The sequence below is a fragment of the Crocodylus porosus genome, unplaced genomic scaffold, assembly GCF_001723895.1.
Source record: "Crocodylus porosus isolate Cpor-Errol unplaced genomic scaffold, CroPor_comp1, whole genome shotgun sequence".
Taxonomy (NCBI): Eukaryota; Metazoa; Chordata; order Crocodylia; family Crocodylidae; genus Crocodylus; species Crocodylus porosus.
In genome coordinates, this window is record NW_017728886.1 from 9,266,684 (window position 1) to 9,281,625 (window position 14,942).

At 42.0% G+C, this 14,942-nt stretch overlaps 1 protein-coding gene across 3 annotated transcripts in view; it reads right to left on the reverse strand.

Annotated features, from left to right (window-relative positions):
• TTC21A (tetratricopeptide repeat domain 21A) overlaps positions 1-14,942 on the reverse strand; it is a 69,352-nt gene that overhangs the window by 9,449 nt on the left and 44,961 nt on the right. For 2 of the 3 annotated variants that reach the window (XM_019530146.1, XM_019530154.1), the window contains exons 16-23: positions 12,704-12,776; positions 12,398-12,508; positions 12,098-12,236; positions 11,676-11,779; positions 8,799-8,987; positions 4,088-4,198; positions 1,365-1,446; positions 342-492 (exon numbers count right to left, since the gene is read on the reverse strand). In XM_019530146.1, the coding sequence (XP_019385691.1) occupies positions 342-492; positions 1,365-1,446; positions 4,088-4,198; positions 8,799-8,987; positions 11,676-11,779; positions 12,098-12,236; positions 12,398-12,508; positions 12,704-12,776 (960 nt within the window). The remainder of the gene's footprint in view (positions 1-341; positions 493-1,364; positions 1,447-4,087; positions 4,199-8,798; positions 8,988-11,675; positions 11,780-12,097; positions 12,237-12,397; positions 12,509-12,703; positions 12,777-14,942) is intronic. The other variant, XM_019530162.1, reaches the window with a different exon arrangement.

The window sequence follows — 14,942 nt, forward strand, 5'->3', positions numbered from 1 at the left end:
GCCGATTAGGTTGTCCCCCGTAGCCAGTACCAGGTCAAGCAGCGCTTTGCCTCTCGTTGGCCCATAGACTTCTTGAGTCAGGTAGAGGTCATACCTATGACTGTACTGTATTCATTTGGTCTTTTTCACTCTATGATCTAACACACTTCCTATTCCCACACAAAACCTATTTGCTTAAATATGTACTGAATTCAATTTCCAAGCAAACCAATCTGCGAAGAATAGTTCTCATGAACCAAAATGCTTGTTTCAGTTCACCAACTGAACCCTGGAAGTGGAAAAATAGGTAAAGGCAGAATGAGTATTCGTAATATTTACAAGTATTACTTTGTACAATTTACCAGCAGTAAAGTCCTTCGCAGTAGTTATAACCAGGCTCTAAAGGTATTCGAGTTGAATGTTTCCTTGCCATTTCAAAGAAGAATGTAGTTTTATCAAGCTTACCACTTCTTCTTAGCAAATCAATTAATCTTTCCATGACTGAGAAGTTATCTACAAATTACACAACACAACAAAGTAAATGTTATCTTCATATTTAACTAATGCAGATTGTATCAATCTTTTTTAAGGTGTTTTGCTGTTGATAGTTATCAACATATGGTAATGCTGCTTGAAGAATTCAAAGCTGGGAAGAGGCTAAGCCTTCCAATGACGAAACAAAGGAACCTCGAATTCACCAACTTTTTCACGTCTTTAAAAGTGCTAAAGCAGGGCTGTCCAACTTGCAGCATGCAGGGGGTTAATTCATGCCCCCCAGGCTCCCACCCAGCCATTGCTCTCTCCATCATTCTGTCTCTCTCCATCACTCCAGCTGGAGCAAAAGCTGGGGTTTCCAGGCAACTCTTCCCTGCTTTAGCTTCCACTTCTCGCTGTGCTGGGAGAGCCGTGACATGATGCAGCAGAGGAGCCTGGGGTCGGTGAACTGAGAGTGAGATAGGGCACTAGCATGTGTAGTACAGTGTGAGAAGGCATCTGCTTGGATAGTGCAGGGAAAGTAGGGAGGTCCCCACATGTGCTGTGCTATTGTGGGGGGAAAGGGGAAAACCCAGGAAGCACGCAGTCAAGGGGACCCAACGGCTCGAGCTGATGTGACTCGCGTGGCAAGTAACCACTAGTGTGGTCCAAAAGGCATGTGCGTCCAGCCACTTAGAATATGGACAGCCTTGTGCTAAACCACAGTCACATTTTAGACTTATTCATCTTGTCCTTTTAAGTGTCATGGCATCACAAAAAATCTTCATATTATAGATGATGGTACTTGGAAGCTTCGTAGATTAAAGAAAATAAGGATATCACATAATTTCCTTAGTTATCCTTTTAAAGTGGGAACCTCCAGAAAAAGAATTTGATTTAATAGTAGATACCTGGTGCTTTATCCAGAACCTTCTGATAAAGGTATATAGCTTGTTCATACTTTTGTTTTCTAAACATAAGATCTGCCATCATCTAACAAAGAACAAAAGTGTTGCATGAAAAGTTGCAATGACATAATTCCTTGCAGTAACCAGAAATTATTCTACTTTTCTTGAAACATGACAAACAGAAAAGGATATATTAAAAATAATGGTGAATGGAAACTAAATGTAAATAATCTGAAATATGCAATACAAAACCTTCTGCAATATCCTTGCTTAATTTACCCAAGGGGTGCATCCAGACAAGCATGCACGTGCGTTTCTTTGGAGACAAATAGCAACGGCACATATTTGTGCTGCTGTTAGTTGTCCCCAGGGGAATGCCCCTGCATGTGTGCTCTGGCACAGGGCAAATTATTCCAGATGGGATATGGGAGGCTGGGGCCAGTACCTGGGCTGGCCCCAGCAGCCTTACCTTAGGTCCTGGGTGGCTCCTGGGGCTGCAGTGATGGTGACCCGGGAGTGCAGAGCTGGGCTGGCAACCAGAGTGTGACTCTGGCTGGCTAGGCTTTAGTTCTGGGTGGCACATGCTGCTGCCACATGCGCCGTGCCATTTTCTCTCAGCATGCTTTTTTTTTGATACCAGAATTTCCCAGTATCTAAATTCGGCTCCGTGATGCAAATATGTAGCATGGAGAACCAAATCACATATGCAGGGTGTGTTTTGTGGTGCCTCAAAAGCCTTTGAGGTGCTGCACAGTGCAAGTACATGCTCATGTGGACGCACCGTGGAGTTATTCTGGAATATCTAATTCCAGAATAGTTGTTCTGGAATCACACCAGATAGGGGTGCAAAGATGGCTTTTTTCCCAAATTAACTTAATCAATTTAGGAAACAAATCAAGCTAAACCATAAAAGGGCCCAGTGATCCCAAAACAAGAGTGTTCATATATAAAATTATTCCAAAGTAGCTATTCTGCTACCTTATTCTGGAATAACTGTCATATCTACATGAATCTTTGGATGGACACTTGAATATATATAAGAATACTCCAGCTTCTTGTTTTGGGGCTGAATCTTGTCATATTTCCTTAGGGGGCTGCATGTTTTCTGTGCCTATGGAACATGCCATGAAATTAAGTCCTTGTCAAAGATTTTAAAGCTTTCAAAAAGGTATGAGAATTTTCAGTTTAAATATTTCTCATCATTATGATTACAGTAACCAGAGCCTCAAAACATGAACCAACAGCAAACTTATACAGAACTGTCCATCTGCAGTCAGTCTGCTGACAGACACAGAAGTTGAGAAGCATGAATAGCCCCATTCATTTAAATAGGTTAACTACAAAATGCAGATAAGATGTTTTCATTGTCAAGATTGCTAGCTATTCCAGATAAAAGTGACTATTGCACTGAATGCCACATCTTGTGACTTAAATTGCATTTTATTAATATAGTGTATGTCTAGACTGCAGCCCTTATTGCAAGGACTAGAGATTCAAAGAACAGGCTATCGAGGTTGTGCGGCTAAAGAAATATGATAATGAATATGTAAGAGGAAGAGCAGAATGGATAAAGAGAAGAAGAGGTTAAAAGATTTTTCTGTGTGCTTGTGGCTGGTTTTATTTTAGTAGGCTTGTTTCTTTAAATAACATTGAAGAGCCCTGAATTGGGAAATGGTTTCTTTGACTGTTACATATTGAAAGACATAATATAACAAGTAAAAACATATAAATTTAGCATGTGGAAAACTTCCATGCCATCTACTGGCTCAATCTTAGTTTTATGTTATAGGACACTGATAAGTAGTTTGATGTCACCAAATGATGGTTAAATGCATAACCTGAAAAGGAATTCTTCAGCCCCAACATCTACTTCGTACCGCCTTTAACGACATCCTTCATGAAACTGACCATCCTGCTTCCCAGCGTTCTAAAACAGCATTAACAGATCAGGATGGGCCTGTCAACTTCCAGGCTGGTATTGAAGGCCCTCATGAGAAACAAGATGATGAGCCCCCATGAATAGGCTGACCAATTTGGCCGGAACAATCCTGGATTTTGGAGGCTAGTCTTCGGCCTGTGAAAGTTAAAACGAACGTCCCAGGTGCAGGGAGGGGAGACTGAGTGGCATGAGCTGGGAAATAGGAAGCCCTAGCAGACAACAAAACTGCCCTAAAATAGATTAGCTTGATTAGTGGAATGACCATTAAAAAGGGAAGATGATTGTTAATACCTGTGAAGTAAAGAACAAATGGGTCATTAACAGGCCACTGACTTCCTTAGGTGCCTGCATAGTAATGTCAGAGCTGCACCACCCCACCCCCATCTTTGCCTGAAGCTGTGTCCCATATGGTTACCCTACCCAAGCTGTTCCTGTAGTTAGTGAGCACTGTTTACCATGAGTTGTGGTAAGTGCATACAGTGGATGACTGCACAGCCTTTTACCCATCCCTGGCCTATGCACATAAATGGACCACCCTATACAAAATTCATTTCTGGGGTATATACATTTGATTTTCCTCTTTCCACCTATTTTTCCCTAGAATCCTTCCTGTATAACATGTTTTTAGTAATCTCAACCTAGCTTATCCTCTATTTCAACACAGCTGCTTGGGCAGCAAGCATAATATGCCAGTATAAGAGTAACAGTCTTTAGAAGGTTCTGAAAAAATGTCAGAACAATTCTCTGATTGTCAGACTGTCATCTTTTATATACTACCCATTTATACCATTGCTGCAATTTCATTGCTGTTGTCTTCTTGAAGAAGCAGAGCACACTGATGTTCACATGACTCGATGTCGCCATATAGCAAATAAAGATGAGCCAACTGCAATATAACCTGGGAATGCGAGGAAGAATAATTAGTAATGAATAATTTTAATGATTATTGCAATTACTACTAAGAGTCATCTTTGTTTTCTCATTGATTTAGAATTCTAATCACAGAGGTTAGATCCAGCGAAGGTCTATTCAGTCAAAATTACTCCAATGCAATTCTGATTGACTTTTTAGGTTAGATATTAGGAAGAACTACTTTACTGTAAGGGTGGCCAGAGCCTGGAATAGGCTTCCCAGAGAGGTGGTGCTCTCACCTTCCCTGGAAATCTTCAAGAGGAGACTGGATAGGCACCTGGCTGGGGTCTTATGACCCCTGCCATCCCCAGTGCTCCTTCCTGCCCATGGCAGGGGGGCGGACTAGATGGTCTGTCTAGGTCCCTTCTGACTCATTGATTCTATGATTCTGTGAAGTTACATTGAAGATAAATTTGTCCTGTTATGAAACCTACTCCATCCTCCTGCCAGTGAAAATTATTCTCTACAATAGGCTCTTCAATGCTTTGTCTAGTCTAGTTTAGTAAACCCAGTGATGAGGATGGAATTATTGCTCTTGAAAACAAACAGGCCCAAGTGAATTACAGAAAAGTCTCCCTACATGGTACTTGAATTTTGTACATCAGAATAACATATTGTAGAAAAATATACCTATGGCAGTAGTGCTCTCATCTGACGTTCATCAGAAACTCAGCCTTGTAACATACTGATTGCTACTGGCTCTCAGTGGAGCCAGCTGAAGCTGAATGTACATAATATTTTAAAGCTGTATTCACCATGCGGCCTTCATGAAAAAGGAAAGTAAGAATCTGATTTGGGAAAATCCTGTTGAATTCAATGAAATTTTTGTTTGTGCCAAAGGAATTCCTCAGCAGCAGCCACCAGTCATTTGACTGCCACTTTGTATTACCAAGCAGACCTGAGAATCCAGCCAAACAAACATAAAAAGGAGTTTTCTGGGCTCAGTCTTTACTGTTTCAGCAGTCTAAGAAAAATTATCATTTTTTCTTACTTGAAATCAGGATTGGTGTTTCATTTATTCTATTCTATGAAATTGTCTTTCTGCTGATTCTGCTTTTTTATATGTGCACATGAATTCTCAGGTCAGCTTGCAGAGGCACTTAAGGCAAGGGATGTAGCTGTCATGGGTGATCTAAATTACCTGGACATCTGCTGGGAGGAGCAGTCAGCCAGGTCTGACCGCTCATGAGGGTTCCTTGCCGAGATACAGGATCTCCACTTAACCCAGTAGGTGCAGTCCCACCAGGGGAAATGCCCTGCTGGACCTGGTCCTAGCCACAGGCGATGACCTGGGGAGGGGACTCCATGTTCTTGACCACCTGGGTGACAGTGATCATCACCTGCTGGAATTCACTATTCAGAGCAGGGTGTCAAGGGCCTGCAGCAAGGCAGTAGCCCTTGACTTCAAGAGGGCCAACTTCAAAGAGTTGAGGAGATTGGTAGGAGAGGCACTGGGGTCCTGGAGAGTAGGGGAACTGGGTGCCCAAGATGAGTGGTCGTTTCTTAAGGAGACAATACTTAGAGCCCAAGGGGTGACAATCCCAATGAGAATCAAAGGGGGCAAGAGTGCTCAAAAGCCCCCCGGTTTACCAACAGCATTTGGGAATGCCTGATTGCAAAAAAGGAGGTAACCCAGTGGAAGGGAAGGGCTATCACCAAAGAGGAGTACACCTCCATCACTTGGGTGTATAGTGGGGCTGTTAGAAAAGCTAAGGCAGCTACAGAAATAGGGCTTGCATCAAGGACAACAAAAAGTCCTTTTTTAAATACTTAGGGAGTATGAAGAAGGCACTGGGTAATTTGGGGCCCCTGCAGAATACGCTGGGCAATCTGGTGGTTGCACCAGAGGAAAAAGCAGACCTTTTTAACAAATTTTTTGCCTCCAATTTGTTGTGCAGGGACCGGGACTCCCACCACTGAGATTTGGGACGGATTCAGGAGAGACTTCACCAGGCCTAGGGACAGGGAGAACCAAGTTAGAGAACTTCTGGAGGGACTGGACATGTTCAGATCAGCAAGTCCAGATGGTTTCCACCCCAGGGTGTTGAGGGAATTGGCAGGGGTTATTGTGGGGCCCCTGCCATGGCTTTACAAGCACTCATGGTACTCTGGCCAGGTGCTGGATGAATGGAAGAGGGCCAATGTTGTCCCCATCTTCAAAAAAGGAAGGAGGGAGGGCTCAGGCAACTATAGGCTCATTAGTTTTACTTTGATCCTGGGGAAGCTCTTTGAGATGATTATCAAGGAGCACATCTGTGAAGGACCAGCAGCGGGGATGATGCTCAGGGGCAACCAGCATGGTTTCATTAAGGGCAGGTCCTGTCAGACCAACCTGATTGCCTTCTACGATCAGGTCACAAAATTACTGGATGCAGGTGTCACAGTGGATGTAGTCTTTCTGGACTTCAGGAAAGGCTTTGACACTGTTGCCCACCCCATTCTCCTTAAAAAGCTAGATGACTGTGGCACTGATGCCTACATGGTCAGATGGGTTGCAAATTGGCTGAGGGCTGCACTCAGAGAGTGGTGGTGGACAGGTCATATTCAACCTGGAGGGACGTGGGCAGTGGAGTCCCCCAGGGCTTGGTCCTTGGGCCTGCATTGTTCAATTTCTTTATTAGTGACTTGGATGAGGGGGTGAAAAGCACCCTGTTTACATTCGTGGACGACACCAAGATTTGGGGGCAGGTGGGCACTCTAGAAGGGAGGGACAGGGTACAGCTGGACCTGGACAGGTTACAGGGGTGGGCAAATGAGAATAGGATGGGATTCAATACTGACAAGTGCAGAGTGCTGCACTTGGGCAGTAAGAACCAGCAGCATATCTATAGGCTGGGAAACTCCCTTCTTGAAAGCACAGTGGCGGAAAGAGATCTTGGAGTCATTACCGATTCCAAGATGAACATGGGCCGCCAATGTGAGGATGTGGTTGGGAAGGCCAACTGCACCTTGTCATGCATCCACAGATGCATCTCAAGCAGGTCCAAAGAGGTGATCCTCTCCCTCTATGGGACACTGGTCAGGCCACAGTTGGAGTACTGCATCCAGTTCTGCACGCTGCACTTCAGGAGGGATGTGGACAGCATTGAGAGGGTCCAAAGGAGGACCACTCGCATGATTTGGGGAGAGCAGGGCAGACCCTACGAGGGGAGGCTACAGGACCTTAAACTGTTCAGCCTTCACAAGAGTAGGCTGAGAGGGGACCTGGTGGCCATCTATAAACTTACTAGGGGGGACCATGGGAGAGACCTCCCGAAGTAACACAAAATAATGGCCATAAGTTGTTAGAGAGTAGGTTCAGACTAGACATTAGAAGGCACTACTTCACAGTCAGGGCGGCTAGGATCTGGAACCAACTTCCAAGGGAAGTAGTGCTGGCTCCTACCTTGGGAGTCTTTAAGAGGAGGCTTGACGATTACCTAGCTGGGGTCATTTGAACCCAGTTTTCTCTCCTGCCCAGGCAGGGGGGTTGGACTAGAAAATCTAAAAAGTCCCTTCCGACCCTACATCTATGAATCTATGAATCTATATGTTCCCCCTGTTTTTGGATGGATGCATTTTAAAAAATGAATATATTAAAAAAAAACACTTGGAAAAAACTGTTTCCTTTTTTCATATATCTGTTTTTTCTGGGAGTTCTGAAATGCTTGGAATACAAGTTTAAGAATGTACCCATGGTGACCTTACATTTTTGTACTATTCCAAAAAAATATCTTGGAATTAAAAAAAAATACAGCTGGCTAACTGTTCTTCTATCTCAGTGGTTCTCAACCTTTCTAGACTCACGCCACTCCTCCACAACTTTTCTGAATTATGCGGCATCCCATTTCAAATCTAATTTCTTTCTTACAACGCTTACCTTTGCATTCCTCATGGAACGCTTAAAGGATCTCATGGGGTGGCAGAGTATCCCTGAGCATGGTGGGGGTGGCACATATGCTCTGTGCTGCTAGAGGCTGCTTAGTGAGGCAGACTGGAGCGTTAAGGGTGGGTCATTAGGCTCCTGAAGGAGGTAGTGGTCCCTGCAGGAGGTGGAAGAGGTAATAGTGGCCACTGAAAATGCAGAGGCTGGTGCTAGGTAAGGGCAGCAGGGGCAGGACCCTACTGTGCCCCACTATTTCCACTATCTGCCCCCTCCTTGCCCACAGTCTGTACCTGGGGAAGGTGAGCACAGTCCCCAATGCTGTGACTATTGCTTTGGTGATTTGCTCCAGGAGTATGTGAGGAGGAAGTAAAGAAGTTGATCTAAAAATCATGGCTTGATGGCCCTACATCTATCTTCCGTCAGCAGAGTATGCTGCTTGGAGTGTGAGGGTGATCAGTGCAGGGGTTGGTAAGAGGCAGGGACACGAGACCCCAGAGGAGCAGCTAGCAACAAAGCCAGTTGCCTGCAGGACACTGGTGGGTGCCTGATTGGTGGAGGAGTAAGCACTTACCTCCTTTATACGGGCCTGGTGCCACAGCACCCCTAAAGAAATCTTGTATCCTAAGGTGCTACCACACCCTAGTTGAGAATCACTGTTCTAACTTAAACACACACATAAGTACTGTTAAACAGACTGATTTGGGTTTAAGAAGCTGTTTACTTTACTGTCTGTTGGAGTATAAAATAGTGCCTCTTTGTAGTTCTTAACAGCTTGCATGTAGTCCTTCTTGCTTAGGTAATGATCAGCAAACTGAACACAGATCAGTGATGCACACCGCTTCTGAGAAGGAATCAGTTCAGGTTGTTCCAGAGGTATACGGCTCAGTACCCTCACCTGTATGTCAAAGGCCTTAAGGAATAAACAAATAAACAAAAGCATCATCATTTTCTTGGGCAATAGTATGTTGTAAACTTGCATGGATTATAAATGAGTAAAGATGTTTCAAAAAGGATTTTTTAATTCACTATTTTAAATACATTGGGTGCATCTACACGTCACTGTGCTTTAGTATTTCCTCGTAGAAGTACTACGCTGTGCATGTAGTGTGTGATTAGGTTTCGCTGCTTCGCTGCTGTAGTGGCACACTAAAATGAGGGAGTATGCTGCTACAGCAATGATGCTGCTGATCACGTGTAGACCCATATGATCTCTACATCATTGTAGTGCACCATATGGCAACGTAGCACATCGTGTCATGTAGTGGATCATGTCATCACACATTTTCTATCAAATTCATCAGTTACGTTCATTTGAAGCACGTTTAACTCATCCTTATTGTTTTTTGATATATTAAATCTAAGGTCTATTGCTTAAAGCACTCCCCTCCTCCTCGTTTTTTGATGCATGCAACCAGCTACCATAGTGTGCATAAGTTTACAGTCAGGACATTCACCTGGTAGGTGGGAAATTGTTTTCAAATCCTTGCTCTGCCTGGTTTAGAGCAGCAACTTGAACTTAGCCCACTTTGCAAACAAATGTCCTAAACATCAGGCAACTGGACATTCTAGGATGAGTTCCTCTCACACTAACTAGTTACCACAAGGCAAGATAAGATCTGAGCTTGCAGCAAAACAGCTGCTTTGCAATAACTGCAGTAAAGCTGATAGGGCTGGGCTAGCCTATCTAACTTTGACTGCGGAATAAGCTCCCTTGCATTACAACAGCGTAAGGGCATACATGCAGGCATTTACTATGAAGATGCCGATGTGATATGACTTTGTAGTCGCAAGTTCATACCCTCACTTTAGTCTGAAACTCTTCTGCTTTGTATAAAGTAAATTGTAATAAGTAAACTATAATTGAGATAGGGACTTGAACTTGACTGCTCATATTCTTGGTGAGTCCCTTCGCTACTGGCTGTAGAGCACTGGTCTCCTACCTTTTTAAGTAGGAGATCATCTTTGACATTTAAAAGCAACCCAAGATCTACTGTGCACTGCTGCCCCCATGTCCTCCCAACCCAGCAGGTAAGTCTGTGGGGAGGGAAGGGGGGTGTATATCAAGGCAGAGGGAGAAAAAATTATTTGGGGGAGCAACTCCCCAGCAGGTAAGTCCCACCCAGCAGCGGCCCCGCTCAACCTGCCTCTGTGGCACTGTCCCTCACCACGGGGGTGTTGATCTAGCCCCTGGCCCTTCCCTCCCCAGCGGACTGATCTGCTGAGCTGGGGTGTGTGCATGCATGCACGTGGAAACTCAGCCCCAAAATCCCAGCCTTGGATCAACTCCAAGAGGCTCCAAGATCTACCAGTGGATCGAGTGATGTAAAGTTAACCTCAATCTTCACTTCTTCTCTCTGGCCCACTGAATATTTCTTTATAGAAAGTGGGGATAATGGGTGCATCTTTCTCTTCCACACTTCCCTTCTCCCTCTGGTTTTTCATGAGAAAGTTTACTGTAGGGACCTAACTCCATAAATGGGGCTTACAGCCGAGAATCTCAGGCAGAGATAAGTGTGTTTCCCCTTTCCCTACCCCTATCTTTGGCATTTCCTACTGGTTTAGTTAGAAGGTTCCCCATCCTCACATCACTGACTTCTATGAATCTTCCTGTACTATGTGGGAATCTCTGGCACCTCACTTAGAACTATGAATTCCACCAGGCAGCAGAGTGGGAAAAAATTAAGCATTACAAAACTAAGTCTTTTCTTGGATATAGATCTTGGTTCATCTGCTTTTTCCAGTAACAGGTGAACAAGCTCAAGGGATGAAATCCACCACTGTTTAAAGAGGTAACAGAAGCCTAGGGATTTCAGTGGCACTGAAGAGGTGAATATGACTGTGCCAACCCTGGGCAGAGGGATGCTTTTTTCAGGATCTAATATTCTGTTTAACTTTTATGGACACATTTTTCTTTAGCATAATATAACATTTTAATGTGAAACAAGATAATCATTCTTTATAGGTAGTCAAAGAATAATTAATAGAGTCATACATTTTAAACCCCTTGTTATTCCCAGATGATGTGGATATCCTGAAGTAATTCACAACCATATTAAAAACACACTACCACTCTGAGAAAAAAGGATAAACAGAGAACGTCATATATAGAAAGATGATGATCAGTAAAATTTTCTAAATATGGGGTAAAAAACACTAAAGCCCGTTTATTTGCTGGTGTAACTCCATTTAAGTCAACGATGGTGTTACAACAGCTATTTTTTTTATTGTTTGAAAATGAATGGAATCAAAAGGCAAGGAATTCCATAGTATAAGGTCCATGACAGTTATGATTTCTGCTTTTCAAGGATGTGTTTCTTGGAAGTGTAAGGCTATAAATACTAGTTAGAATAAGGCTCAAAAAAGGAGATCATGAATATATTCGAAGCTTATTAGTACTCTTCATATTTATTGCAGTGCATAGTGAAGTATTTAAGCTATGAACTGAGGGAATGGAAAAGCTGAACTCTAATTCTAATCACAGTCATGGAAACTGTATATGTTCAAAGCCTCTGAAAAATTACTCAAACCCTTTATACTTATATATTATTAAGGAAAATGTCTAGCAATATGGAAAGCATATATATATTTTATCAATTACCTTCTTCAAAGTTCCCACCACTTCTTCTTGTTTATTGATTTTGTAAACTTTTGCCAGTAAAATCAGGCTCTTGACATCTTTCATCATAGGAGGCAAGTCATTAACTAAAAGATTAAAAATGACCACATATTATATTTCTAGCCTAATGTTCTTGGCCATCAAGAAAAAGAATGGATGTTTAGAGCCTCTGTTGAAACATTTACACCATTCTAACGCCCCCCCCCCCCACATATGGAAAAGCAAGGCTTTCAAAACAGCTCTCACACAAGATAATTTAAACATTTGTTGAAAGCTTGAGAGTCTAAAATATAAATTGCCAAGAATATTTGTTTATGACAAAGTTCATATAATGCATTGTAAATGGTTCACAGGCTTCAAATGTTACACACAGCAAGTTTAGTATACATGATGAAAACTGTTACCAAAGTCATGGTCCAAAGCCTGATTCAAAACTCTTTCTGCTTTGCTTAACTTCTTGAGTTTGAGGAGGAGTTCAGCAAGATCATGGCACAAGAAATCCTGCTTACTCATCTTTAGAGCCACTTCATAGTAATTAATAGCCTATACGGAAATTAAAAAGATTCAACAGGTTATCCCAAATGCTGAATTACACTAGGTCAAATTACCATATTCATTTGTGATTTGTCATTTATTCATTTATTAGTTTTCTTTCTTTGTTCTTACGACTTAAAATAGTCAAGAGAAAAAAGAATGTTCAAGACCTTATTATATTGATGCGTTTTCACATATGCTTGTCCAATTTTTCTGGCCAGTGCTGCATCCAAAGGATTCTTCCTTTGAGCTGCTTCATATACTTCCACAGCTTTCTCTGGCTAAGAAAAAAGAAGTTGGAGTTATTTTCATATTTAACATGAACTGTTAAAGAAACATTTTGGCAGTGATTCAGTTATATTTGTTATGCTATATGAGTGCTCAGTGTTATCATGGTTAATAATAAATCCAGCTTTCTAGTTAAACGTATCTTTGTTTGAATTTGCTACAGATTTATTGGACAAATTCATGCTAACCTCTTGAATATTCATGTAGGCATCTCCCAAGAGAAGGCTAGTATGAGGACTTGGCAAATGTTCACAAAGTTCACTATAAAAACAGAATTAAGAAGAGAATTTAGAATCAGAGATTAACAAGAAACAAATGTTGCAACCCACTGCATGGAATGTATTTTCATAACTTGATAGACCTTTGGGAAAACAACATCAATTATGTCATATAAAAAGAACCTCAGCTAGTATATATCACAATAACTTATTTGACTTTGGTAATAGCCATCCCAGAAGGTTGTACAATATGAAAGAAGCTGAAATACAATACATTAATGTTACAAACAAATATAGAGGCCGGAGCGGAAGAATGAAGATACCAGTTGACGTGTCTCCATGAGACATTTATTGTGGAGTAGACTAATTAGCTCTGCAGTAAATGTTGCACATCTGCACGAGTGGCCCTATTAGGCTAGAGTAAAGTAATTAATTGTGCAACGGGATAGTACTATCCTGCTGTGGAGTTTCTGCCTCCACAACGGCATACATGTAGACAGTGCTCCAGCTGTCTGCTAGCTAGCCTTACACTGGAGCACTATCATGCTCCAGCCAGCCCTTCCACAGCACGCAGAGCCAGGTCAGAGCAGCCCCGGGTTCACAGTCTGACCCCCAGAGCCCCGTGCCAGCTGCAGCTGCTCTGACCCAGCTCAATGTCCTGCGGTTCTGGGTACACGTTCAAACAGCATGCCTGGGAGCAATACACTCCAGAACCAGAGTTTTTTGCTTTGCATTAATTGCATGCGTAGATGCAGCCAGCGATCAGAATTCCTGGCTATGAAGATTAGGCACAGAAGCTGCAGATTTTGAGTAAGAAGTAATCATTAATAGTGCAGGAGTTAATATTCCAACAATCTGATGGCTCCCCAGTAACTTCAGTCCTCAGCCTAGACCTTGCTGAGATGGGTCCAGAAATGTGTCCCTTAGGTAATATCCAAAGCCTGCCCATAGTAAGGCCTGAATTCAGGCACGGGTGTTTGATTTTACTTCCTGGAGGTAAGTCAGATCGCTCTAACAGCTTCTACAGCCTGCCCCTCACACCTGTTCATCAATCAAGGTTTATCTAGAACTTAAACAGGAGATATGATGTGAGATCACCACTGGTTGCTCAGCAGCGCTAATAGGAAGACCTCAAGGTATGAAAGAAGGCTTTTTGCTTGAAGATCACTAATTTTTTGAAATCAGAGAAGAAACAGTTTCTTTCATCATACCGGTGGGATCTACTGTATTTACCTTACAGCTACCTACAGCTAAAATGTGGTAGACCCGAAGACTAGAAGTCCAGGATAGCAGCTCTTTGGTCTAGACATTCTTTGAGATTCCAAAACAGGTGTAGGGAAGCTCTGGTACTTTCAATATTTACAAATAAACAGAATAGCAAAATTGTTATTGTACTTCTGAGTAAAGGTATCTCTCTTGCAAGAAAAACCTTGGCTTTTAAAATAAAAATAAGGCTGTACAGCTTTACTAAATATTTTGGACAAATCTACCAGGGTTGGAATGTGTGCACAAATATTATCAACTGCATGCCCAACAAGTCTAAATTATTATGTTTTGGGGGAGCAGGTACACATTTTATTAATAAGTAAGACTGTTGAAATTAAGGAACATTTAAAACTTCCTATAACCAGCACCAGTTATGTTGGCATGTCTTGAGTGCTGGCATGAAGTGTTGAAATGTTTGTACAGCTGTAACAATCTCGTAGCCAGTGCTTAAATACCAGTGGATAACAACTGAGTCCAAGTTGTTATGAGTTGGGAAAATATGCAAAACATTAATGATAGGTAAAGCTGCTGAAGAAATATGCAGCCAAGAATAAAAGCTTTGACTTTTTAGAGGTTTTAATTCTATAAGTAAAACATCTGAGAAAATAACTAGGTCTGCTCAACTAGGAGATTTATATTATTTATCTCGTATGTCTGAAAAAAAAATCCTGATTGACACTACTGTTTTAATAATAATGATTTATTTCTTTACTATAATGTTGGTGGGAAAAACCTATATTTTACCTCTATTTTAACTTCCCCTGTGTTTATTATTATTTTGAAACTGTTGTAAGTAGTTTGTATATGTGAGTATACTTGTACATTACAAAATAATAATAACTAAAATTCTGCTTCTTCACTACATGATGCATAATGGTAAATGGGAGAAACCAAGAGGAATATATATCACTGTACATTTATCCTGTGGTGGAGGCACGGGGGG